The sequence below is a fragment of the Apodemus sylvaticus genome, chromosome 1 (assembly GCF_947179515.1).
Source record: "Apodemus sylvaticus chromosome 1, mApoSyl1.1, whole genome shotgun sequence".
Taxonomy (NCBI): Eukaryota; Metazoa; Chordata; class Mammalia; order Rodentia; family Muridae; genus Apodemus; species Apodemus sylvaticus.
The window spans coordinates 57,291,083-57,314,842 of NC_067472.1; the positions used below are offsets into that span (position 1 = coordinate 57,291,083).

Below are 23,760 nucleotides of genomic sequence, written 5' to 3' on the forward strand. Positions count from 1 at the left end.
CCGGCAGCTGTGCACTGGAGTTCCCGGGGAGATTGGCCAAGAGAGGTAGAAGGCGGGCACGGCAGTTCCTCCCGCCTCCCCCGCCCCCAAACGCACCATCACAGCTCGAAGCCTTACGTTAGGTGCTCCGCTGCTCAGGGTTGAAGTGGATCTCTGCAAAGACAGAAGAGAAGAATCCTTGTGTCTAAATTCTCATCAGCAAAACCATCCTTGTGATTGCCTCAAAACCCAAATCTGGTCTTGGCTACAAAGTTGCACAACTCTTTAAGCTTCGTTCTTTTCATATATGAAATAACAAGATGCTCTGCTTTTTAGTGCTAGAAGGGGATGTGAATAGAGAAGTTTGGAACTTCGGAATTGGCTTACACTTGAAGCTCTTGGAACCATTTAAAATTATCTTCCTTTCACCTGAGAGGCAATCCACTTTTTCGTGTCCTTTGCCTTTTTCCAAGAGGCAAAACCCTGAAACTGTTGTTCAGAACTTTTTCTGGAATCAGAGTTGAAGGGCCTTCAACAACCTCTTCGTTAGTTCATCACTTGTCTTGTGTCTGTCACTTTAAGAAAGCCGATGTCATCCTGTTCGACTACTCAGGTCTGATCAGGATCCCTTTCTGTTTCGGCTAAGCTCTGACCCGGAAGTAGAGGCGTAAGCCAAGTGACGACCATGATTTACGGTCTTGCACTAGGAGAGGTGGCCCAAGTCGGGGGTGTGACCCGGTAACGCAAACTGGAAGCAGCCGTGGAGTCCCAGCTTCCAGGTTTTCCCCACCTCCTGTAACACATTGGAAAAGCTTTGCGCCATTCATTAAGTCGTTACCCAGTGGCGACTTATCCGGGCGTGCGCTTAGGCCAAATCACTTCCCATTTTTGGTCTCTCTAGAATTTGACTGCGCGCGCCCCTGAGACATCTCAGCAATCCGTCACGTCTCACTTCTCCGCGCTTGCGCACTTTTGCCGCCAGGTTTTCCTTTTCCGGGTCCTAACAGGTTCTAACGGGCGCATGCGCCTGTGCAGGCTGGCAGCTCGCGGCTCCTTCCGGCCTTCCCTTTGCGCCGGCACCGGTAGAAGCGGGGCGAACGCAGAGCCCCAAGCGAGTGACCTGCGACCCCGGAAGTGGACTTCAGGGTCCCAAGGATTTCTCCGGTCCGGAGCCAAGGGACCTATCACTGGCACTCGGAGAGCGCCTATTCCACGCCCACCTCTGGATGCCGCCGACGAGTGCCCAGCCCTTGCCCTGCGCTGGCTTTCAGGCTCGGCCCCTTACAACAGTTCAGGGCCACCGGTGGGGGCCCAGGCCCCGCCTCTGATGCAGTCCCACCCCAGTATCCCGGCCTGATCCGCTGACTGCCTGTGCCGGCCCCGCCCCCTGCCTGTGCCCTCGCCCTACCAATCCCCTCCCCCCGTTGGGGGAGGCCATGGCGTGAAATCTAAGTCGGACCCCGGGACCCTCGGGCGCCAGCGGGGCATGGGCCGGGGGCCGCCCCCATGAGGGTCCCGGGAGGAGGGCGTGCGCAGCAGCGGCTGGGCCATGGGGTCTCAGGTGTTGCAGATCCTGCGCCAGGGGGTGTGGGCCTCGCTCACTGGCGGTTGGTTCTTCGATCCACATCAGAGCACCTTCTCCAACTGCTTCCATCTTTATGTGTGGATCTTCTTGCTCATGTTTCCCTTCCTGCTGTACATGGTGAGAGGCTGCCGCCACCTGTGACTACAGCGAGAGGGAGGACAGTCTGGAGGGATGGGCATCTTGAGTCCTAGGGTGTCGAGTGAGGCGAGTCACTATAGAGTTTGGTTTTATATAGAGGGAAGACCAAGCCTTTTCTACGTGGAGTGACCTTGAGCCTCATTTAATCTATTTGGTTACACAGAGGGCTGCTCCTAACAGGGGTCTTTGTACTGTTACATGAGGGGGTGATGAAGTTTTGTAAACTGATGAATCCTAATTCTTTATAGTGGTGGCAGGTACATCTTCGAGGGAGCAAGGTTTTTATGAGAAAGCATCCAACTTAACTGTCATCTCCAGGTCCTGCCCCCCAGCCTGATGGTGGCTGGAGTGTACTGCCTGGTGGTAGCTGTCATCTTTGCTACCATCAAGACTGTGAATTATCGCCTGCATGCCATGTTCGACCAGGGCGAGATTGTGGAGAAACGCAACTCTACCATGGCAGAGCAGGAAGAAGAGGCTGCCCAGGGGGAGAGCAGTCTTCCCAGGTGAGGAGGGCATTGGCTATTTCAGGGACCGTTGTTCCTGTGCTTGTTCTTGTGTCTAGTGTCTTGGAAGACAGGGAAGGCCGAGGGAACACTGGCTCTAAGTACTTCCTGTAGTCAGTCTAAGTAGAGCAGTAGAAGGGAGGGAGCCTTGAGGAGGAAGGGGTGTTAAGGAAGGGGAGAAGAAACAGGAAAGAGAGATTAGCTGAGAGCCTCTTCTCAGCTGTCCTTTCTGTTTGCAGGGACCCTGGTGTGGAGATGACGGTGTTCCGGAAAGTGAGTTCCACACCCCCTGTGCGCTGCAGTTCCCAGCATTCTGTGTTTGGCTTCAACCAGGTTTCGGTGAGTAGGCCCAACCTCAGGCTTCCCTCCCTGCTGTCCTGGGAGCTGTCCCTGCTGTGGGCCTGCTCCACGCAGCTCTGGCTCTGCTTGTTCATTTGTGCTCTCTCCTCTGGCTGATCAGGAATTGCTGCCCCGGATGGAGGATTCTGGGCCCCTCAGAGGTAGGTGGCTGCTGTTCTGGGCTGGATGGTGGTAGTGGTGTGGACGGGATGATGTTGAGGACCCTAGGGTCATTGTGATCACTCTGGTGCTGTGCTACAGACATCAAGGAGCTGGTACGGGAGCAGGGCAGCAACAATGTGATTGTGACCTCTGCCGACCGGGGGCTGCTGAAACCCAGCTCTCCAGAGAGACTGAGTGAGTGATGGGCCGGCGGGAAGGGCAGGTGTCTCAGGATTACATCATCCCAAATCTGGCTCCACTGTTGTGCTCCCAGATGGGATCACCTTGGTGTTCCTCTCGTGCCCATACCCTCTGTGGGAAATAGAGGTCATGAGATCCCCTTACACGAGCCCGCATTGCCACATGCCCTTCTCTCATCTCTTTCTTTCTTTTAACAGTTGGAGACCTTCCCCAGACACCCCCAGGGGTTGTCCCAGACCCCTCCCTCCCCAGTACGGATTCTTCTGAGCGTTCTCCCATGACTGGAGATGGTGTTGCCTGGGGTGGCAGCGGCGTGGCTGATACTCCCATGAGCCCTTTACTGAAAGGGAGCCTCAGCCAGGAGCTAAGCAAGAGCTTTCTGACCCTGACCCGGCCTGACCGGGCCCTAGTGAGGACCAGTAGTCGGCGGGAACAATGTCGGGGAACTGGAGGCTACCAGCCCTTGGACCGGAGGGGCTCGGGGGACCCTGTGCCCCAGAAAGCTGGTTCTTCAGACTCCTGCTTCAGTGGGACTGACAGAGAGACTCTGAGCAGCTTCAAAAGTGAGAAGACTAACTCTACACACCTGGACAGTCCCCCTGGTGGGCATGCCCCAGAGGGCAGTGACACAGACCCTCCTTCTGAGGCTGAGCTGCCTGCCTCCCCAGATGCTGGGGTCCCCTCAGATGATACACTTCGTTCCTTTGACACAGTCATTGGAGCAGGGACACCACCGGGCCAAACTGAGCCGCTCCTGGTTGTGCGGCCCAAGGACTTGGCCCTGCTTCGGCCTAACAAACGGCGGCCCCCCATGCGAGAACACTCCCCACCTGGCCGTACCCCAAGACGGCCCTTGCTTGAGGGCTCAGGCTTCTTTGAAGATGAAGACACCAGTGAAGGGAGTGAGCTGAGTCCAGCATCCAGTCTCCGGTCTCAGCGCCGCTATAGCACTGATAGCTCCTCATCTACTTCTTGCTACTCCCCCGAGAGCTCCCAGGGTGCAGCAGGGGGTCCTCGGAAGCGGCGGGCCCCTCATGGGGCTGAAGAAGGATCTGCTGTGCCCCCTAAGCGACCCTATGGGACCCAGCGGACGCCCAGTACTGCCAGTGCCAAAACTCATGCACGTGTGTTGAGCATGGATGGGGCAGGGGGTGATGTCTTAAGGGCTCCCCTGGCTGGCTCCAAGGCCGAGCTGGAGGCCCAGCCAGGAATGGAGCTGGCCGCTGGCGAGCCTGCTGTGCTGCCTCCTGAAGCCCGTAGGGGACCTGCTGCCAACCAGCCTGGCTGGCGGGGGGAGCTGCAGGAGGAAGGTGCTGTGGGGGGAGGTGAGTGGGGCCCAGGGGTGAGGGTGAGGAAGAGCCGGGAGGGTTGAGTCTGGGTAACCTAGTCAGTGTCAGCCCATCCTCCATCTCAGGAGGCAGGTGGACACGTACTCCATGGATAAGACATGTGGGCCACACCTCCAGGCTGTGGTTAGCACTGAGCCTCTGTTCCCTGCGGACAGCATCTGCCCAGCAGTGGGGCAGGGCAGATGATTGTCATTCTTATTTCCAGATGAGAAAACTGAGGCATGAATGGCTAGAGATGTGCAGGCAGGGCTCCTGGGACTAAGTGGTGCTGTACTAAGTCTACCTTTAGCTCCATTCTGGAGCACCCGTCCCCAGCCCAGCCCAGCCCAGCCCAGCCTGTCGCTTATGCTTGGGGCTTCTTTCCGGACAGCACCTGAGGAAACAGGTCAGCGGGAATGCACGAGCAATGTGAGGAGGGCTCAGGCTATCCGGAGACGACACAATGCAGGCAGCAACCCTACGCCTCCCGCCTCTGTCATGGGCTCACCACCTAGGTGAGCATCTGCCCCATGGCTGCAGGGTAGAAGGGCCAACTGGCTCCGCCTGGTGCTAACTTCGGGCTTACCCTGTCCAGCAGCCTACAGGAGGCTCAGCGGGGCCGGGCTGCCTCTCACTCCCGGGCGCTGACCCTGCCCTCTGCTCTGCACTTTGCCTCTTCCCTGTTGCTCACCCGAGCTGGCCCCAGCGTCCACGAAGCCAGCAATTTTGATGACACTTCCGAGGGTGCTGTGCACTATTTCTACGATGAGAGTGGTGAGCCCTTCCCCGGCCAGCCTAGCGCCTCTTCCATGCTTCCTGCAGGCATCGTGGCTACCCACCCACCCTTGGCTCTGTGGCAAGGGCTTTACTGTGCTGCCCAGTGTCATCCTTGCAGCATCTCTGAGATGTGGGTGTCATTATCCCTGCTCTGCTATGAGGAAACAGAGGCACACCTGAAGCCACAGGCTGAGCTAGTGGTAGAACAGAGCCCTGCCCAAGGCAGGCTGACCACAGGGCCTAGGCTTTTGATCTGTAGTCCCCTTCCTACCTAATACTTGGTCCTTAGGAGCTGGGCTGTCACGACAGGAGACACACCACCCTTGTTTGTTGGCCTTGATGCCCTTGTAGTCTCAGGCCTTGATGGTGCTGTTGTCCCTCTGCCCCAGGTGTACGGCGGTCGTATACCTTTGGCCTAGCTGGAGGTGGCTATGAGAACCCTGTGAGTCAGCCAGGCGAGCAGGCAGCCAATGGAGCCTGGTGAGTCTCCAGGGTGGGCTTCCTGTGGGCCTGGCAGACTGCATTTCTGAGAGCACTTGAACTTAGTATTCTTTACTCTGGTGGGGCAGCAAAGAGCTAAGGAGGGGAAGACAGTAGGAGACTGGGGCAGAGGTCATGCTAGGCTTCCAAGTCTTCTAGGAAGCATAGTATTGGCTTCTGGGGAGGAGGGCAGGGAAGCACAGCTTCCGAGTAGGCCGGAGCCCGCAGGAGAGCTACTCCTACAATCTGCCTTCTCCTGACTCCGCGCTTCTGATCCCCGGGCACCAGCCGTGGGGCAGGTGCCCCACCTACTTGGCCTTGACTCCCGACTCACCAAGATGCAGGGCTTGTCGCTGCCCTTCACCCTCATTGCTCCTGATCCACAGGGACCGACACTCACATTCCTCCAGCTTCCACTCAGCTGATGTGCCTGAAGCCACAGGAGGCTTGAACCTGTTACAACCGAGGCCAGTGGTTCTTCAGGGTATGCAGGTGCGCAGGGTGCCCCTGGAAATCCCGGAGGTGAGGAGCAGCTTTGAAAGGGCTGTGTGGGACAAGACGCATGTATCAGATGTCTAAGGCTGGTCTAGGTAGATAGCCTGCGTGGGCATCCCAAGAGGGCTAGATCCCCGAGGAGGAGCTTGGGGACACCACTATGTCCCCATCTTTAATGGCTTGAAGCTGAATGCCTCCTCAGTCGTATGTTTATTTACTCTGTAAATGTGTACCGCTCTGATCCCAGGGCAGGAGCAGCCAACAGGACAATGGTTGTTTCACAATGATCCCTGCAGAAGGGGCCTTTTTTTGTCCTGTGCCTGACAGTTAAGGTGTGATTGCCTGAGGCGTTATCCTGACAGCAATGTGGTTACTAATGGTGTCCTTTCTTACTTCTGATCATTTATCACTAACACAATCATTCCAGTAGTTAACAGAAGTAATAAGTGCATAAAACATGACCCCGACCATGTGGATCCCGGCTTCTCCAGAGGCTGACAGGATCTTACGTGAGCCTGGGAACTGAAGGCCAGCCTTGCACTACAGAGGGACCCTGCCTGCATTAAAGTGCTTACACACCCAGACCTCAAAACAGAGTCTCCACTCTACAGAGTTCAGAGAGCAGCTCTGAAATAGGCCTAACCCAGAATGTGCTAACGCCTCAGATCACAGCTGACTGAGCACTGCTAGAACCCACCATGGCTGGAGTGTATGTGTGTCTGTGTGAGATACTGGGGACTGAATCCTGGGCGAGCACTGTATTTCCAGGCTGCTTTTCCAGCCTGAGACAGACTCATTAAGTTGACTGGGCTGGCATTAACCTCACTCTGTAGCACAGGTAGGCCTTGAATTTGGAGTCCTCCTGACTCAGCTTCCCAGTTACCTAAGATTATTATAGGTCATTGCTGCCAGGCCTGGCTCCTCTTTCTTGGCTGTTTATTTTACGTAACCATTATATGGGATTGACGGCATCATCCTTGCAGTCTAGTAGTAACTTAAAGGCCAGAGCCGGGCATCTTTGCAATGGGCTCTCCACTGTATCCTGCAGATGTTTTTGTCTGTGTGTGTGTGCATGTGCATGCACATATTCATGCCTGTGCAAACAGGCATATCACAGTATACATGAGTAGGAGTCAGTTTTCTCTTCCAACTATGGGGTCCAGAGATTGAACTCAGGCTGTCAGTTTTGTGTGACAAGTGGTTTTTACCTTTTGAGCCATCTCTAGAAATGCATGTTGAGTGAAGGATATGTCTATACTAAAGAAGCTAAGTACTTTTCTCAGGGACACGCAGCTCTAGCCTGTCCGCTGAACCAGGTGTTCTGTGTTCCTGAATGGGGTTGTTACAATGACAGTGGTGGCTCCGTCTTGGAGGAGATGTCATTTGTGATAGATCCTGAAGGACAAAGTAGACTTCACTGAATATTCTGCCTGATTTCAGAAGGCAGATGTATGATTTGGTGACTCTGGCACCTGGCAACCTATAACAACAATCCAACGGTGTCCTAGGAACCCAGAGCTAGGAGCGAGCCTTTGTGATGGAGAGGGAGGCAGGCCGAGGGTTAGAGGACAGATGCGCCTTGATGTGCTCAGTTACATAGCCAGTCATCAGATCAGCATTGGGGGAGGGGTTATGTTAGATCAATGGGGTGGTGGGGCTGATAGATGCGGCTGTGGGGACTGCAGTTTGACCTGCTGGACCAGGACTCCCTGCACGAATCCCAGGAGCAGACATTGATGGAGGAGGCACCACCCCGGGCCCAGCACAGCTACAAGTACTGGTTTCTTCCTGGCCGTTGGACCTCTGTGCGCTATGAGCGGCTGGCCCTGCTGGCTCTGCTGGACCGGTGAGTACCTACAAGTATTAGTTCCCGATCCCCAGAAAGTGTTGGGACTCTGGTCTTCCAAACTCTAAACTTGTGAAGATGGTCATGCCATCAGAGACCTTGAATGCCTCAGTTGCTGGAGACTGAAGTGGATTTCTTTGTTATTGTTTTTGGCTTTTGAAAAAGGGTATCATAGACCAGGCTGGGTTCAGATTTGCTATGTACCTGAGGCTAACCCTCAACTCTGGTTATCTTGTTTCCACCTACCATGTGCTGAGGTTACAGGTGTGCACTACTGTACCTGGCTTGGTTTCTGTTTGTTGTTTTTTAGGCAAGGTCTCATTTGTATCCTAGACCAGCCTGAAATTCACTCTGTAACTCTAGACTTACAGTGATCCTTCTTCTTCAGCCCTAAAAGTTCTAGTAGAGGTGTGACCACCACTCTGCTGCAAGGGGTTTCTTAGGCTGCAGAGGGTATAAAAGGATGGGGTTCAATGGCTACCCTTCCCTTGAAGCCTTCCTCAAAACGGAGTGATCCCTCACTGCTCCCTCATTCCAGGGTCAGTCTCTTTCTTTCTCTTCCATATGCTTGAGTGCTGAAACCTAAGTACATTCATAATCCTGGTTGTCTCAAAACCTTTCCCGTTTTCCAGAGGGGAAACAGGCCAGAAAGTCAGATAAAGATGCCATCAAGGCGTCGGGCCTAGATCCCACATCCTGGCGTCCTGTACATCCTTGTTTCACTCGTGTGGCTGGGGTCTGCCTGTGTGCACATCTTGGCCCTCCTGCTGTAACTCCTGTTAGTGTGAGCAGGAAGGGGGCGTGGCCAGGAACAACCGTGCCTTGAACGTCTGTGTCTGGATGGCCAAAGATGGGCTAAGGGCAGCAACAAGACGGTTTTTCAGAGCAAGTGCAATCTGTCCTCTTCCCTATGAGGTCAGAGGTTTGGCTTTTCTTTTCTTTCCTTTCCTTTCCTTTCCTTTCCTTTCCTTTCCTTTCCTTTCTTTTCTTTCCTTTCCTTTCCTTTTCTTTCCTTTTCTTTCTTTTCTTTTCTTTTCTTTTCTTTCTTTTCTTTTCTTTTCTTTCTTTTTTGTTTTTCGAGACAGGGTTTCTCTGTGTAGCCCTGGCTGTCCTGGAACTCACTCTGTAGACCAGGCTGGCCTTGAACTCAGAAATCCACCTGCCTGTGCCTCTCAAGTGCTGGGATTAAAGGCGTGCGCCACCACCACCTGGCAAGGTTTGGCTTTTTAAGGCCCAGAGGTATATGTAACTTTAGGGCAGAGTCTTGTCTCCCCAACTCCCCTTAGAAAGTGGGGCAGGAAGCTGTGTCCTGACACGGCTTCCTGCCCCACATGTCTTTGTAGGACACGTGGGATAATGGAGAACATTTTCGGTGTTGGATTGAGCAGCCTGGTTGCCTTCCTGGGATACCTGTTGCTGCTCAAGGGCTTCTTCACTGACATCTGGGTCTTCCAGTTCTGTCTGGTCATCGCCTCCTGTCAGTACTCCCTGCTCAAGGTCAGGCCTGGCTCCCCAAATACACAACTTCCCCGGGCCATCCGCTTTCCCCTGTTTCGGGTCTGAGGGGAAGCATGGCTGCTCTGGTTAAGGTCCCCTGTAGCCAGGTACCCATGTGTACTGTACTGAGGCTCAGGACAGACAGTCCAGAGTCCTGCCTTGGTCACTTATTGTCCAGTGGTGGAGCTGGTCTGAGTGACTTCCCTTTTCTGTGGACACCAGTTCTTGTTGCCAACATAGCCCTGTCTCTTCCAGAGCGTGCAGCCTGACGCAGCGTCTCCCATGCATGTGAGTACCTGTGGGGGCGATGCTCTGGCCAGAAGGCCCTGGGAGGGTCAGAGCAAATTCGAGGCCATGGTGGGAGAGGGGCCGAGTTCCCTCACCACGCGCTTTGCTCCCATCTTCCCCAGTTCTCCAGCTTGGATGTGGTCAAGCCTGGGGCATGTTGAATGTGTGCACATGCCCCAGGGAGGTCAGTGGGGAAGGCCCAATTCCTCACTGGCCCACTCCCTAGGGCCACAACTGGGTGATTGCGTACAGCCGGCCTGTCTACTTCTGTATCTGCTGTCTACTCATCTGGCTGTTGGACGCCCTGGGGACTGCTCAGCCCTTCCCACCTGTCTCTCTCTACGGCCTCACACTCTTCTCTGCCTCTTTCTTCTTCTGCGCCCGAGATGTGGCTACTGGTAAGGCAGGGCAAGACTGACCCAAGGGAGGGAGTCTAGAGGGTGGGCCAGGGAGAGGCTGGCAGGCTAATTAGTCCTGTCTTCCCTGCTCCTGGACAGTGTTCACCTTGTGCTTCCCGTTTGTCTTCCTCCTGGGCCTCCTGCCCCAGGTCAACACCTGCCTCATGTACCTCCTGGAGCAGATAGACATGCATGGCTTTGGGGGCACAGGTATGGTGCCCACAGGTGGCTTATGCGGAAGAGACAGTGTTGGGCCAGGAGGGTTCCCCCCGACCCCCATTGGGTCTGCAGCTCTGGTTCTTACAGAGCCTTTTCCCAAAACCTCTGTGGCGTGGCTGCCGGGGCCCATCCCCTGTCCTCTTTGATCCCCTCTCGTTTTTTTTCCCCTCCCCCCTCCCCAGCCAATGGTTTCAGCCCAGAACGCTAGAAGCTCTGAAGGTCCAGTGGAGGAGGGTGGTGCCAGGGGAGGTCTTGTGGGCATTGAGGAGCAGTGGGACAGGGTGAGAGGTGAGGCCCGTAGGTCAGAGCTGGGCTTTACCCATTTCCCCCTGCTCACAGCCGCCACCAGCCCACTCACTGCAGTCTTCAGCCTCACACGAAGCCTGCTGGCTGCTGCCCTGCTCTATGGTTTCTGCCTTGGGGCCATCAAGGTATGGGCAGTTCCAGGAGCTGGGCATGCTAACTCCGGGGGGTGGGGGTGGGGGTGGGTGGTGGGTGGGTGGGGTCGTTGGGACAGGGCTGGGAATTAGGCTCAGCAGTGGCTTCTCACATAGGACACCCCTTGTCTTCCCCAACACGTCTCTTCACGACCCCTGACCAGCATGGGTTCTCTCTTTCAGACACCTTGGCCAGAGCAGCACGTTCCTGTCCTCTTCTCCGTCTTCTGTGGCCTCCTGGTGGCACTGTCCTACCATCTGAGTCGGCAGAGCAGTGACCCCACTGTTCTCTGGTGAGTGCTGTCTGTGCCTATCTGTGCATACAGAGTACTCTCTGACTGTGTGCTTATCTGTACATGACAGAGTACTATATGACTGCTTAGCCATAAGTGCATGATAGAGTACTGTCTGAATGTGTGTGTGTGTGTGTGTGTGAAAATGTGCACACCTGGAACTTGGGTGGTCAGTGCATATGCCTGGGACTGACACTAACTGTGTGAGGAAGGGACATTAGTGCCTTCCTTGGCACTTCTTCTTCCTTTCAGGTCTCTAGTCCGGAGTAAGCTCTTCCCAGAGCTAGAGGAGCGGAGCCTAGAGACGGCCCGGGCCGAACCCCCAGACCCACTGCCAGAGAAGATGCGTCAGTCAGTGGTGAGGGGTGGGAGCTGATGAGGGTGTAGGAGTATGGGATTCCGGCAGGTCTGGACCTGGGGAGGATGTGTGAACCCATGCAGTGGGCACTCAGGCTGTTTTTCCTCCTGGCTCTGCAGCGGGAAGTCTTGCACTCTGACCTGGTGATGTGCGTGGTCATTGCCGTGCTCACCTTCGCCATCAGTGCCAGCACCGTCTTCATCGCCCTGAAGGTTCGTGTGGCATAGGTCACGCCCTTTTGGTATGGATAAGTGCCTGCTGTACTTGAGAGCCCCTCTGTAGGCCACGCCTACCTTGGTGGGCTGAGCCCAGGCTAAACTGGGCCTCTGGCCTCTCCCTCCTACAGTCAGTTCTGGGCTTCGTGTTGTATGCGCTGGCAGGAGCTGTGGGCTTCTTCACGCATTACCTGCTGCCACAGCTTCGCAAACAGCTCCCCTGGTTCTGCCTCTCCCAGCCTGTGCTGAAACCACTGGAATACAGCCAGTATGAAGTGCGAGGTGAGCCCCACTGGTCCCTTCTTTCCCATTGCCTGCACTTGCCCGGTACAGTCTCTGCTGGGCTCCAACCCTGTGCACAGCCCCTGAAGGGGCTTAAAAGGGGGAGACTATAGGGGGTTAGGGGAGTGTGGCTAGGCGGTGTGGGGGAAGGTGTCCAGGCGGGCCCTTGCCTGGGCACCTCTGCCCCTGAGGGACCACACACACACAGGCATAGTATAGAATAGAGTTTATTCAGAGTAGGGGATGGGAGTTAGTGGTAGAGAGAGGCAGAGAGAGAGGCAGAGAGAGAGAGAGAGAGAGAGAGAGAGAGAGAGAGAGAGAGAAGAGAGAGAAGAGAGAGAAGAGAGAGAGAGAATAGAGAGAGTGGAGTGGAGGCCGGCCATGACCACGTGGAGGGGGGAAGAGCCCCAGGGGCAGAGAGGTGAGAGAGTGTGGGAGAGCAGAAAGCAAAGAGGGAGAGGAGGGGCAAGTAGCCCCTCTTATAGTGGGCCAGATCTCTGGGGTGGGGCATACCTGGCTATTGCCAGGTAGGTGTGGGGTGGAGCTTAGACAAAACCCCAACAGCCCCTGCCTTGCTTCCTGCTGTCTCTAGTGGAAGAGGATTCCAACACTTTTAAAAGTAGTTTTATATTCTGAATTGCCACTAGTGGGTCAGAACCACCTAGTGCTTATTCCAAGCCTGTGACACGCTGAGTGGGCTTGGAGCCCCTGTCCTGTTGGGCTCTTCATCCGTATTCAGAACTGTTAGCAGTATTCCAAAGACACTAGCCCACATCTCCAGGAGCCCAGGACAGCATAGATGGTTTGCCCACCTTCCTGGGTGCTTTCTGGCCCTGGGGTGCCTAGTCCTCTGGGCTCCAGAGAGGTGACATGTTGAGAACCACATGCTAGCTGACCGTTCCCTTCCATTACAGGTGCTGCCCAGGTGATGTGGTTTGAGAAGCTCTATGCTGGCCTGCAGTGTGTGGAGAAGTACCTCATCTACCCTGCTGTGGTTCTCAATGCTCTCACCGTGGACGCCCACGCGGTCGTCAGCCACCCAGACAAATTCTGCCTCCAGTGAGGACTCCCCCAAAGCCCTGCCGCTCTCTGTATATATCCTCATGTGATTCCCACTGAGGAATGGGTAGGACCTAAGACTGGCAAAAAGCCAAGGCGGGATTCTAGCTCTTAATGAGCTATCAGTTGGAGCAAATGTGTCCCCCTTCACCTCATTCGGAGGTACTGCCCCCACCCCACTAAAACACAAAGGGCTGTTGTAGACAGCAGATGCCTAGGGTTGCATTTAAAGTGCTGTGAGAGCTGTGTGTCTGCGCCCACTCCTCCCTAAGGCCCTGCCTTGTCTGATTGCCCACCCCACAGCTGCCGGGCCTTGCTGATGACCGTGGCGGGGCTGAAGCTGCTGCGCTCGGCTTTCTGCTGCCCGCCCCAGCAGTACCTGACGCTGGCCTTCACCGTCCTCCTCTTCCACTTCGACTACCCGAGGCTGTCGCAGGGCTTCCTGCTTGACTACTTCCTCATGTCCCTGCTCTGCAGCAAGGTAAGCCGCAGGTCGGTCGGCTCAGACCCAGGCTGGGGAGCAAGCGGCAGGGTAGAAGGGGTCTCTTGGGGAACGTGTGTCTGCAGACCCGCAGACCTGCACACCTGTATTGCTCTAACTGTGTGTGGCCTTTGCAGTAGCCTGCGGAGGGGATTCCTCCACTTCTTCCAGCAGAGAGCAGGTTGACACTCTGAATGGAAACTTGCCTCAGGCCCTCCTGGGAGTTGGTAGCCAGTCTGATCTCACAACCACTTTTCTCAGGATCAGCCAGATCAAGACCTGACCTTGTCCTCTGATGCTGTAAAGCTACCCTCTGAGCGCTGCCCCCTACTAGCCAGTGTCTTGAAGCTGGGGTCACAGCTGAGAATAGACTCCCTAGAGCCTGGATGCATTGCTGTTCTCTTGGGCTGTGGGATCCCCACTCAGGGATTGGGGGTCACATGGAACAAAGGACCATCCCCACATCCTGAAGGCCTACCACCTGCCAGGGTGCTGGGAGCCACACTGCCTTCGAGGGATTTCTCACGTCTGGCTTGTTTGCTAGCAAGCTTCCATGCTCGGTCCCCTTCTGCTTTAGTTACTTAGTGACTAGAATGTGAACCCAGGGCCTGGGGTGTACTGTGCAAGTATTCTAACACTGAACTGTTTGATCGTCCCTCTTTTGAATTCTTGTTTTGAGATAGTCTAAGTTGTATAGGCTCACCTATACAACTCTACAGCCCAGGCTGCCTCGAAACTTGTGGTCCTCTTAAATATCTGGAACTAGTAGAGACCAGGCTTGCCTTAGAGCCTCCGAGGGCGGGGCTAGGCTCATTCCTTGAAAGCCTCGCTAAAGATTAAGTAACGTGACCAGAGCAAGTCATTTGACTTCCCTGTTTTTATCTGAACTGGGCCTTTCCTATCTGTGGACTAGGGAGGGCAGGAGGGACATCCCACTGTCATCGTGGGAGTTAACTGCCTAATGTTCTTTGGAGCCAGTCAGAAGTTACCATGGCTTCAGGTGTTGCAAGCCAAGTCTAGAAAGAAAAGGCTGGGAGTGTGGTCTCAGAGTCAGCACCATGGGACTGTTGTCTGGAGGCTCCGTAGATCTTACCACCATGTTTGACTATGTGTCTTATCACCGTGACCTTGGTGACCCACAGCTTTGGGACCTGCTGTATAAGCTGCGTTTTGTACTGACCTACATCGCACCGTGGCAGATCACCTGGGGCTCAGCCTTCCATGCTTTTGCCCAGCCCTTCGCTGTGCCACGTATCCAGCTTCTGGTTTCCCTCTGGGGGCGGGGTGTGTTGCTGCAGAGGGAGGAGAGGGAGGTGAGGGAGGCGGACGGTCCCATGAGCCTGTTACGTCCTTGACTTGTGCCCAGACTCAGCTATGCTGTTCCTCCAGGCCCTGCTCTCGGGGCTCTTCTCTACCCCACTCAACCCCCTGCTGGGCAGCGCAGTCTTCATCATGTCCTATGCAAGGCCCCTCAAGTTCTGGGAGAGGGACTATAAGTAAGTCACATGAGAGATAGGAACTGGTGACCAACAGGCAAGTGAGGCCTTGGAGTCCTGGCCAGAAAGCACTAGAAAGGGGTTCCGGGTCCCCACAGCAGGGGTCCGAGTGCTTGGCTTTGGGGACACTCACGGTAGTGAGTCTGGTGAAGGCCAAACATGCAGCCATCCAAACCTCCTGGATCGCCTGGCCTCTGTGAGACCCCATTCTGCTCCAGGTCTCTCCCTCGGGTCCTGTGTGAGTCCCTTCATGTCCATAAGCTTTAGCGTCCTCTTCTGTCAGCTACAGTGGGCTGTCACAGGTGGCCTCTACTCATAGCTCAGGGATGTGGACTCAGAGAGGACCAGGGTGGAGCTTGGGCAGAGGATGTCTGCCTGCCTGACCCCGCCCATGCACTGTTGCTCTCGCTAATAGCACTAAACGTGTGGATCATTCCAACACTCGCCTAGTGACACAGCTGGACCGGAACCCAGGTACGTAGCTGCTTGCCCAGGAGCTTACAGGCAGGCTGTCTCCTGGAAGGTGCCCTCTTTCCCTGATACTCACCTGTTTATGTTGTTGTGGATCCCAGGCGCTGATGACAACAACCTCAACTCCATCTTCTATGAGCACCTGACACGCTCCCTGCAGCACACGCTCTGTGGCGATCTGGTGCTGGGCCGCTGGGGCAATTATGGCCCTGGAGACTGCTTTGTCCTGGCCTCTGACTACCTCAACGCGCTAGTGCACCTCATTGAGGTTGGCAATGGCCTCGTCACCTTCCAGCTTCGTGGCCTTGAGTTCCGGGGTGAGCTACAGGCCTGAGCTGGGAGACATAGTTAGTGTGTGTGGAGTCTGGGTTCTCGTCCAGCTCTCAGGTCACTGGGTGACCTCAGGCAGCGCTCTCTTCCTCCTGAGTGTGGGTGTCCTAGTCTGGCGCCCCACCTGCAGTGACACCCCGTATATAACACACCGCCTTTGACCTCAGAGTCCTCAGAGTACTGCTGACAGGTGAGGCCTGAGTGCTGATGTAGCTTCCGGCCTCCTCTGGCTCTTCCCTGGGCCTGACAAGCGGCATGGCAGCCAGCACTGTAGGTGGCTGGTCCCTTGCTCTCGAGTTCATATGTGCCATTTTAAGACAAGTCCTTCGGGGCCTCGAGGGAGGCTGACTCCAAGGACAGCGCATGAGCACCAGGATCTTGAGAAAGTCACTTTTTTTAAAAATAAGTTTTGGTCTTTGCCTCAATAAATGGAGGGAACTGAACCCATTTTTCTCTGACCCCTGGCAGAGAAAGTCTCTGGCAGTTGGGGTTCTGAGGAGAAAGGGTCTCACTTGGTCCATCCATTCATTTAGTGACCTTGACGTAGTGTCTAGGGTAGGAGCTGAGCGGCAGCGGGTCTGTTGCCATTTTGGGCACTTGGTAGTGCAAGTAGGGATTATCCTAGTAGCTCTGACCGGGCAACCCTGTCCCACAGGCACGTACTGCCAGCAGCGCGAGGTGGAGGCCATCACGGAGGGCGTGGAGGAAGATGAGGGTTGCTGCTGCTGTGAGCCTGGCCACCTGCCCCGGGTCCTGTCCTTCAACGCTGCCTTCGGGCAGCGCTGGCTGGCCTGGGAGGTGACAGCCAGCAAGTATGTGCTGGAAGGCTACAGCATCAGTGACAACAATGCAGCCTCCATGCTGCAGGTCTTTGACCTCCGCAAGATCCTCGTCACCTACTATGTCAAGGTATGGGCTCTGGGGCTGGGTGGCAGCCCGGTGAATTGTCACTATGCAAGCATGCTTCTGCGTCTGTTGGCTGAGTGTAGGATGACTGAAGGTGAAGGGAAACATTCTTCACAGTGCTACCATCAGACAGTAGGCCACGGAGGCCTTGGTGAGCAAGTGCCTGGAGTCGGAGCTCCCTATCGCACCTTCTAGAATGCCTGTCTCAGGCCCTGCGTGTGGAGGGTGGGTGGGCAGCACATTCCTGGATCCACCCCCCCAGGCTGCTGCGTCCAGCTGGGCCAGTTGGCTAAGGCATGTCTTCAGGACCACCACAGGGATAGGAGTGCGGTAGAATGCATGCCTAGCATGTTTGAGACCCTAGATTCAACTCATAGTTACCAAAATAAAACCCAGCAGCCTTTCCCAGCCTACAGTGATGGGACTGGTTAAGGGCAGAGGATTAGGATCCAAGGTCAGCCTGCACGATGGGAAAGACTCTCAGAACAGGTCAGGGCAGGGAGCTGGTTAGATGCTTGGCATGTAAACAGCCATGAGGACCTGAATTCAGATCCTGCGGAAGCTGGACATCCTGGCATGACTTCTAATCCCAAAGCCGAGGGTCTGGATATTGAAGGGTCTCTGGGACTTACTGACCAATTAGTTTAACCAAATTGGTGAGCTCCAGATTCAGTGAGAATCCTTGACTCAAAAATAAGGGAGCGAGCGGGGCGGTGGTGGCGCACGCCTGTAATCCCAGCACTTGGCAGAGGCAGGTGGATTTCTGAGTTTAAGGCCAGCCTGGTCTACAGAGTTGAGTTCCAGGACAGCCAGGGCTACACAGAGAAACCCTGTCTTGAAAAAAAAAATAAGGGAGCGAGCAGCTGAGGGAGACACTTGTTGCCAGCCTCTGGTCCCCACACGCACATACAACTGAGAGACACTGGATGTCGGCCTCTGGTCCCCACATGCACACACAGACACACATCATCTGTAGAGGTGAAATGATTTGTTGGAGCATTGGCATTAGAATATGACAGAGCCAGGCTCTAGACTCAGGCCTGGCATCTCACTCACTAGGCCTTGTCCTGGGTGGGAGGAAGAGGGCTCAAGTCAGGCCAGAGCATCTTGAGACCTGTTGAAAGTGGTGAGACACAGTGAGGTTAGGAGCTCTGCTGGAAATTGTAGGGTTTCGGGCAACCTAGTATGGTGCCTCTTGCCCTGAAACAGCCTTGCAGGCTTGTAGAACATTAGGAACAGTGAGCTTTTGTTACACGCAGAGAGGAGCACTATGGGAATGTCTTGGTTACTCTTCTGTTTCTATGAAGAGATGCCATGACCACGGCCACTTATCTAGAAACCATTTAATTGGGCTGGCTTACAGTTTGAGGGAGTCAGTGCGTGACATCATCATTGCAGGGAGCACGAAGTAGCTTAGAGCTTATGTCATAATTATCCACATGGCTGGAGCTTCTGAGGCCTCAGAGTCCATCTTCAGTCCACACCTCCCCCAACAAGGCCACTGTTAATTCTTCCTACACAGTCCTCCAAGGGAGAACCAAATATTCAAACGAACTTATGCAGGGTGTTCTCATTCAAAGCACCTTAGCGTGTGATAGGTTTGTGTCACAGTCCAGGTCCCACATGCACTTAAGATCTGCCCTGAGACACTGGTGGCCTGCTGGTGAGCCTGCTTCACTGAGGTTCCCTTTAAGGCAAACTCATGCAACCCAAGTCTGTCCTTTTGTCCCAGGCAGTGTGGACATCTTTCAGAGTCATGTGTTGGAAAAACTGAGAAACCATAATTCTGTTGTTCCTTTTGTCCTCCAAACCACTCCTAGGAAAGTTTGTAAGGCAGGCCCGCCCTTCACTTTACTAAGAAGCAGGCCAGAAGTGGTCCAGAGGTCATTCCCAACCCCAGACCACTCATGTCCAGGTCACCTTGCTTCTTCCCACAAGTTTCATCAGAGCTCCATGTACCCTGGACTGCTGTGCAGCAGTGCTGGCTCGGCTGAGGAGGCACACTGGCATGAGCTTGGCCTTGTCAGCTTTACTATCCCTTGAAGTAGCCAGTGTGCCTCAGCCTGGATCCCCGAGAAGCTGGGCAGAAGTGATACCTGGAGCTCTGAGAAAGGCATGGAGGGGTGAAGCTTGTAGGGACAACGCAGGGCTGGGGGAGCAGCTGGACAAGGAGCCCAGGCTGTGGCAGCGCTTGGCCTTCTAGATGGGCCAGACAGACTCTGCCCTTCCGTGCAGCTCTGGCTGTGCTAAGGACTTTACTCTCATTCACATAGTGCCCTTCCCATGGGCATCACTAATAGTGGGTGACAGATGAAATGCGGTCTCTGGCTCCAGAGCCACCTGTTCCCAGCTCCCAGCACCCACCTGCAGCCAACCCTATCCTTGAGGTATTCAGTTCTTGCATGTTATCTTGCATCCTTTAGTGAACCTTAGGAATGGTGGGGCCTCTGTGATGGCCCCACCACAGCTGAAGTTCTTACAGGCAGTGAGCCTCGCACAGGGAGACACAGTGGTCCTGAGCCCCATTCATGGCCAGTGAAGTGTACCCAGGCAAACAACTACAGAGAATGTTCCAGACAGGAGCTCTTCCTAGAAAGTCTTGAACTTTCATTTAAGAATCACACTGAGGGCATGTCATAGAATACAATGATAGTGTTAAAAATTACCTGCATCAACACATTCCATGTCAGCTCCTCCCTGACCCAGGGTTTTCTTAGTGGCTGTGGTGGTGCCTGGATCTCAGAGATGCTCTCTAGGCAGGAAGGTCAGCCTGAGACCACAGAGCACTCATTCCTGCTCCTTCCTTTTAGTAAGGCCGAAGTCAGCAGCCAGCTCTCATCAGACTTCTTCATTGACTGCTGCCAAGGCCACATCTGTGTAGGGAACTGAAGAATACACCCCGCCTCCTCTCCCCCCACACGCACGCGCTGCCATGAAGCCGCCCACTAGCAAACGTGTTTGAGCTTCAGCGCTTCCTAGCTTGTACCCTGGCCATTTTTCCCAGGCTTTTAGCCGCCCAGTGTCCCAGCACAATCACCGTGCTGTCCCTATTGCCTGGGCACTCCCTGTCCATGGACAGCTTCACTGTCCCCTGGGCTGGGCTTCCCCACCACTTAGCCGGCCAGAAGGCCAAGCCCATTAGTCTCAGCTCAGGGAAGCACATGGAGTCCCCTAACCCTGCAGTCCGCCAGCTTCCTCACTCCCCAGAGCTGCTGTCCACTTGCCCAGTCAGACACTGAACTTTGATATAAAGTGTATGCTTCTGACTGTTTTCAGAGAAGGCCTTATGTCTGTCATAGTAATTAGTGTAACGGGACCTGTGACTCAGGTCGTGCGGGCTACCTGGGCTGTAGGCAGGATGCTCTTTCAGCCTGACCTTCTGGCCCTGAGATGTAGATGTGGCACAGCGTCCTCACTTTCCAGCCCAGTGTGCTCAGCTATGTGACACTGGACAAGACTGTCATCTGTGTGAGCCTCCGTTCCCGTTACTGATGGGCTGGGTTCTAGGGATGGCAAGAAGAGGACAAGGTGCAGACCACTGTCCTGGAGAGGAAGAACTTGCTTCCCTACCTAGCTCCAGAGAGCTGGGCTGAGCTGTAGAAGCTGCGCCATAGAAAGACAGCATTGTGGCCCCGGCTGGAGCGCGTGCTCCCCATGGCTGGGGTCGGGGGTGGAGTTGCCCCTGACACCTGCCTGTCCTCCCAGAGCATCATCTACTATGTGAGCCGCTCTCCAAAGCTAGAGACCTGGCTGAACCACGAGGGCATCGCCTCTGCTCTCCGGCCTGTGCGGGCCCTTGGTTATGCCGACTCGGACCCCACCTTCTCACTGAGTGTTGATGAGGACTATGACCTCAGGCTGTCCGGCCTCTCCTTGCCGTCCTTCTGCGCTGTGCACCTCGAGTGGATCCAGTACTGTGCCTCTCGGCGCAGCCAGGTCAGGCCACCTTCCCCTTAGGTCTGCCCCTCTCCAGACTTTTGGGACCTGGGCTTCCTGGTCACTGCCTTCAACTTGGTGACCCTCAGTCTGGACTCCAGTCCCACACTGAGCTGTGCTGACTAGGGTCTTTGTGCCTTAGCCTGTGGACCAGGACTGGAATTCACCGTTGGTCACACTGTGCTTTGGCCTGTGTGTGCTGGGTCGCCGGGCCCTGGGAACAGCCTCACACAGTATGTCTGCCAGGTGAGTGCCCCCAGCGAGCTGAGCCTGCTGCTCTCCCTCTGCCCTTCCATGAGGAGCTCCACATCTGTGGGTGTGTTCCTCTCAGGTGGGTGACACTCAGCACCGGCCTTGCCTGCTCTGGCACTGCTCTGTGAGGAAGAGACTGGCTCCTGGGCAGGTTGGGGAGCAGCCGCTCTAGCTGTCTCCCTGTTGCTGATGTCTTCTCCTCCCGCAGCCTGGAGCCCTTCCTCTATGGCCTGCACGCCCTGTTCAAGGGGGACTTCCGCATCACCTCTCCCCGCGATGAGTGGGTCTTTGCCGACATGGATCTGCTCCACCGAGTGGTGGCGCCTGGGGTCCGCATGGCCCTCAAGCTTCACCAGGTAGGAGGGAGGTGTCCAGGCAGAGGAAGAGGCCATGGGAGACGAAGCCTTCCCCAAGCCCAGCGGTTCCTGACTGCTGTCCTCCCCTCCAACCAGGACCATTTCACATCTCCTGATGAGTATGAGGAGCCTGCAGCCCTGTATGATGCCATTGCGGCCAACGAGGAGCGGCTGGTCATCTCCCATGAGGGGGACCCTGCCTGGCGCAGCGCCATCCTCAGCAACACACCCTCCCTGCTGGCACTGCGCCACGTCATGGACGATGCTTCTGATGAGTACAAGATCATCATGCTCAACCGGCGCCACCTCAGCTTCCGAGTCATCAAGGTGGGGCACGTGGTCTTACCCCACCTTGCAGCCCATGCCCCTCCTCAGTGTCGTGGCCCTGACCTTTGGTGTGGCCCTCCACAGGTAAACCGAGAGTGTGTGCGTGGGCTGTGGGCTGGGCAGCAGCAAGAGCTGGTGTTCCTGCGCAACCGCAACCCTGAACGTGGCAGCATCCAGAATGCCAAGCAGGCACTCCGAAACATGATCAACTCCTCGTGCGACCAGCCGCTGGGCTACCCCATCTACGTATCGCCCCTTACCACGTCTCTGGCTGGCAGCCACCCCCAACTGCGAGCGCTGTGGGGTGGTCCTGTAAGCCTGGGCGCCATTGCCCGGTGGCTCTTGCGCAGCTGGGAGAGGTGAGCCCTGGCTGCCGCCCTAGCTTAGGAAGCTTTCTGAGGGCTGATGCTCGGGGGTTTAGGGAGCAGGAGCACAGAGACAAAGGAAGCTTCCTCCAAGATGACAGAAATGACCTGTGTCAGTGAACCGTCCTGGAGTCAGTGAGCTTGGACCCTGAGAGATGACCCACCATCCAGGGAGGCCCCTTTCCCCTAGAGCGTGCTTTAGTAGTTAAAAGACTATAAGCTAGGCAGCAAAATCTCTCAAGAGATGAGACTCCTGGGACTCAGATGTTAGATGTTTCTTTTGGGCTCTGAATGCCTCTGCCCTGGACCCCCTTACACATCTCCCACTTCTCCACCCAGACTTCATAAGGGCTGTGGCGCTGGCTGTAATAGCGGCGGGAATGTGGATGATTCGGACTGTGGTGGGGGCGGCGGCCTGGCCTCCCTCAGCAATAATCCCCCCTTGCCACACCCTACTCCTGAAAATACAGCAGGTAAGTAGGCAGAGCCTGGCTGAAGCAGTGGTTAGACTGTAGCCCGGCTGAGGTCTTTGCTCTTATCTGTGTCCTACAGGCAGCAGTGAACAGCCCCTCCCACCGGGTCCTAGCTGGGGGCCACGGCCTTCCCTCAGTGGCTCTGGTGATGGGCGGCCCCCTCCTCTGCTGCAGTGGCCTCCCCCTCGGCTCCCGGGACCACCCCCTGCTTCTCCTGCTCCCACTGAGGGTCCCCGGCCCTCAAGACCTCCTGGCCCTGGTCTCCTCAATTCTGAGGGACCCAGTGGGAAGTGGAGTCTGGGGGGTCGGAAGGGACTGGGAGGACCTGATGGGGAGCCAGCCTCAGGGAGCCCCAAAGGAGGCACCCCCAAATCTCAGGTAAGGGACTTCTGGAAGGAGACGACCCCAGGAGTTCTCAGGCCGGCTTGTCTGCTCATCCATCTGTCTTCTCTTCCATAGGCCCCTCTAGACCTCAGCCTCAGTCCTGATGTCAGCTCTGAGGCCTCGCCTGCCAGAACAACCCAGGACATTCCTTGCTTGGACAGCAGTGTTCCTGAGAGTTGCACACCCTCTGGCGCCCCAGGTGACTGGCCTGCCCCTGCTGAGGAGCGAGAGAGCCCAGCTGCCCAACCTTTGCTGGAGCACCAGTACTGAGTAGCCTGCCTCTGCTGACCTCACCCCAGGACTCAGTAGCTCGGACTCTGCTGGAACACAGAACTGATTGGCTTTGGCTCTGGTGTCTGCACCCTGATATCTGGATACTTCAGTGTCAGAACGGAGTGACCCAGACTTTTCTTCCTGATCTGTGGCCTGGACACCCCAAATTGAGGCAGTGGCTTCCTAGCCAGGCCCTAAGAGCCAAGCCCATGGGCCGCTCCCTCTTTGAGCCCATGGCCAGAACTGACTTTGCCCCCAAGGCTGGCCTCCTTAGCCTGAACCTGGGGCCTGACATACGGCAAGGGTGGGTTCATTCGTTCTTTTGTCATTTTTCTTTCCTTCAGAGACACCAAATTAATAACACTATTTTTGATTTTGGTTGGCAGTTTATTTTCTGTGGGACTAGGTGAGGTTGGTAGAGGTCTCTGAGGCAGGGAGGATAAACACAGAAGAGCGTGAAGGATGTGGGCTCAGACTCTGCTGGGTCCTGGACGTGGAGATCTGGTGGAATGGGCTGCCGCCTTCACCAGCCTCTGCCTTTCAGGCAGTCCTCTGTGGCCTAGTGGCCCACACAGTCATCAGCCTTGATCTTGCTCAACGACTACTCAACCTCATTTGTTCCAAGCTTAAAGAAAATAACACCTGAATAGAAAGGATTCTATTTTATTTTTTTGAGACAGGGCCTTACTGTGTACTCCCTATGTAGATCAGGCTGTCCTTGAACTCAGATTCACCTGCCTCTGCCTCCAGAGTGCTGGGTTTAATGGTGTTCACCAGTGCAGAACTGATAGCCTGTGGATCGGTCATCTAGGCTCAGCCCTTAAAGAG

At 55.5% G+C, this 23,760-nt stretch overlaps 1 protein-coding gene across 9 annotated transcripts; it reads left to right on the plus strand.

Annotated features, from left to right (window-relative positions):
• Positions 1-1,010: 1,010 nt before the first annotated feature.
• Positions 1,011-23,310, plus strand: Pcnx3 (pecanex 3). Of its 9 annotated transcripts, none has more exons than XM_052192052.1 (35): positions 1,013-1,681; positions 2,021-2,208; positions 2,448-2,547; positions 2,669-2,708; positions 2,809-2,904; positions 3,108-4,235; positions 4,630-4,753; positions 4,834-5,012; positions 5,405-5,495; positions 5,882-6,017; positions 7,676-7,836; positions 9,180-9,333; positions 9,589-9,621; positions 9,848-10,019; positions 10,119-10,229; positions 10,578-10,669; positions 10,859-10,968; positions 11,221-11,326; positions 11,446-11,538; positions 11,673-11,823; positions 12,738-12,882; positions 13,186-13,363; positions 14,506-14,614; positions 14,730-14,859; positions 15,275-15,333; positions 15,432-15,647; positions 16,316-16,569; positions 20,272-20,502; positions 20,645-20,748; positions 20,963-21,110; positions 21,207-21,437; positions 21,522-21,796; positions 22,142-22,275; positions 22,355-22,653; positions 22,735-23,310. In XM_052192052.1, the coding sequence occupies exons 1-35, from the start codon at positions 1,529-1,531 to the stop codon at positions 22,927-22,929; spliced, it is 6,126 nt and encodes a 2,041-aa protein (XP_052048012.1). In that variant the 5' UTR covers positions 1,013-1,528; the 3' UTR covers positions 22,930-23,310. The 9 variants fall into 9 exon arrangements, with proteins under 9 accessions (XP_052048080.1, XP_052048012.1, XP_052048028.1 ...); XM_052192068.1 differs by having other exon boundaries at positions 7,694-7,836; XM_052192077.1 differs by having other exon boundaries at positions 5,882-5,987.
• Positions 23,311-23,760: the final 450 nt, after the last annotated feature.

Coding starts and splice junctions, on each gene's coding strand:
- Pcnx3 (XM_052192052.1), top strand. CDS start 1,529: ATGGGGTCTCAGGTGTTGCAGATCCTGCGCCAGGGGGTGTGGGCCTCG. Junction 9,622..9,847: donor ACGCAGCGTCTCCCATGCAT/GTGAGTACCTGT, acceptor CCCACTCCCTAG/GGCCACAACTGGGTGATTGC. Junction 15,648..16,315: donor TCGTGGCCTTGAGTTCCGGG/GTGAGCTACAGG, acceptor CCTGTCCCACAG/GCACGTACTGCCAGCAGCGC.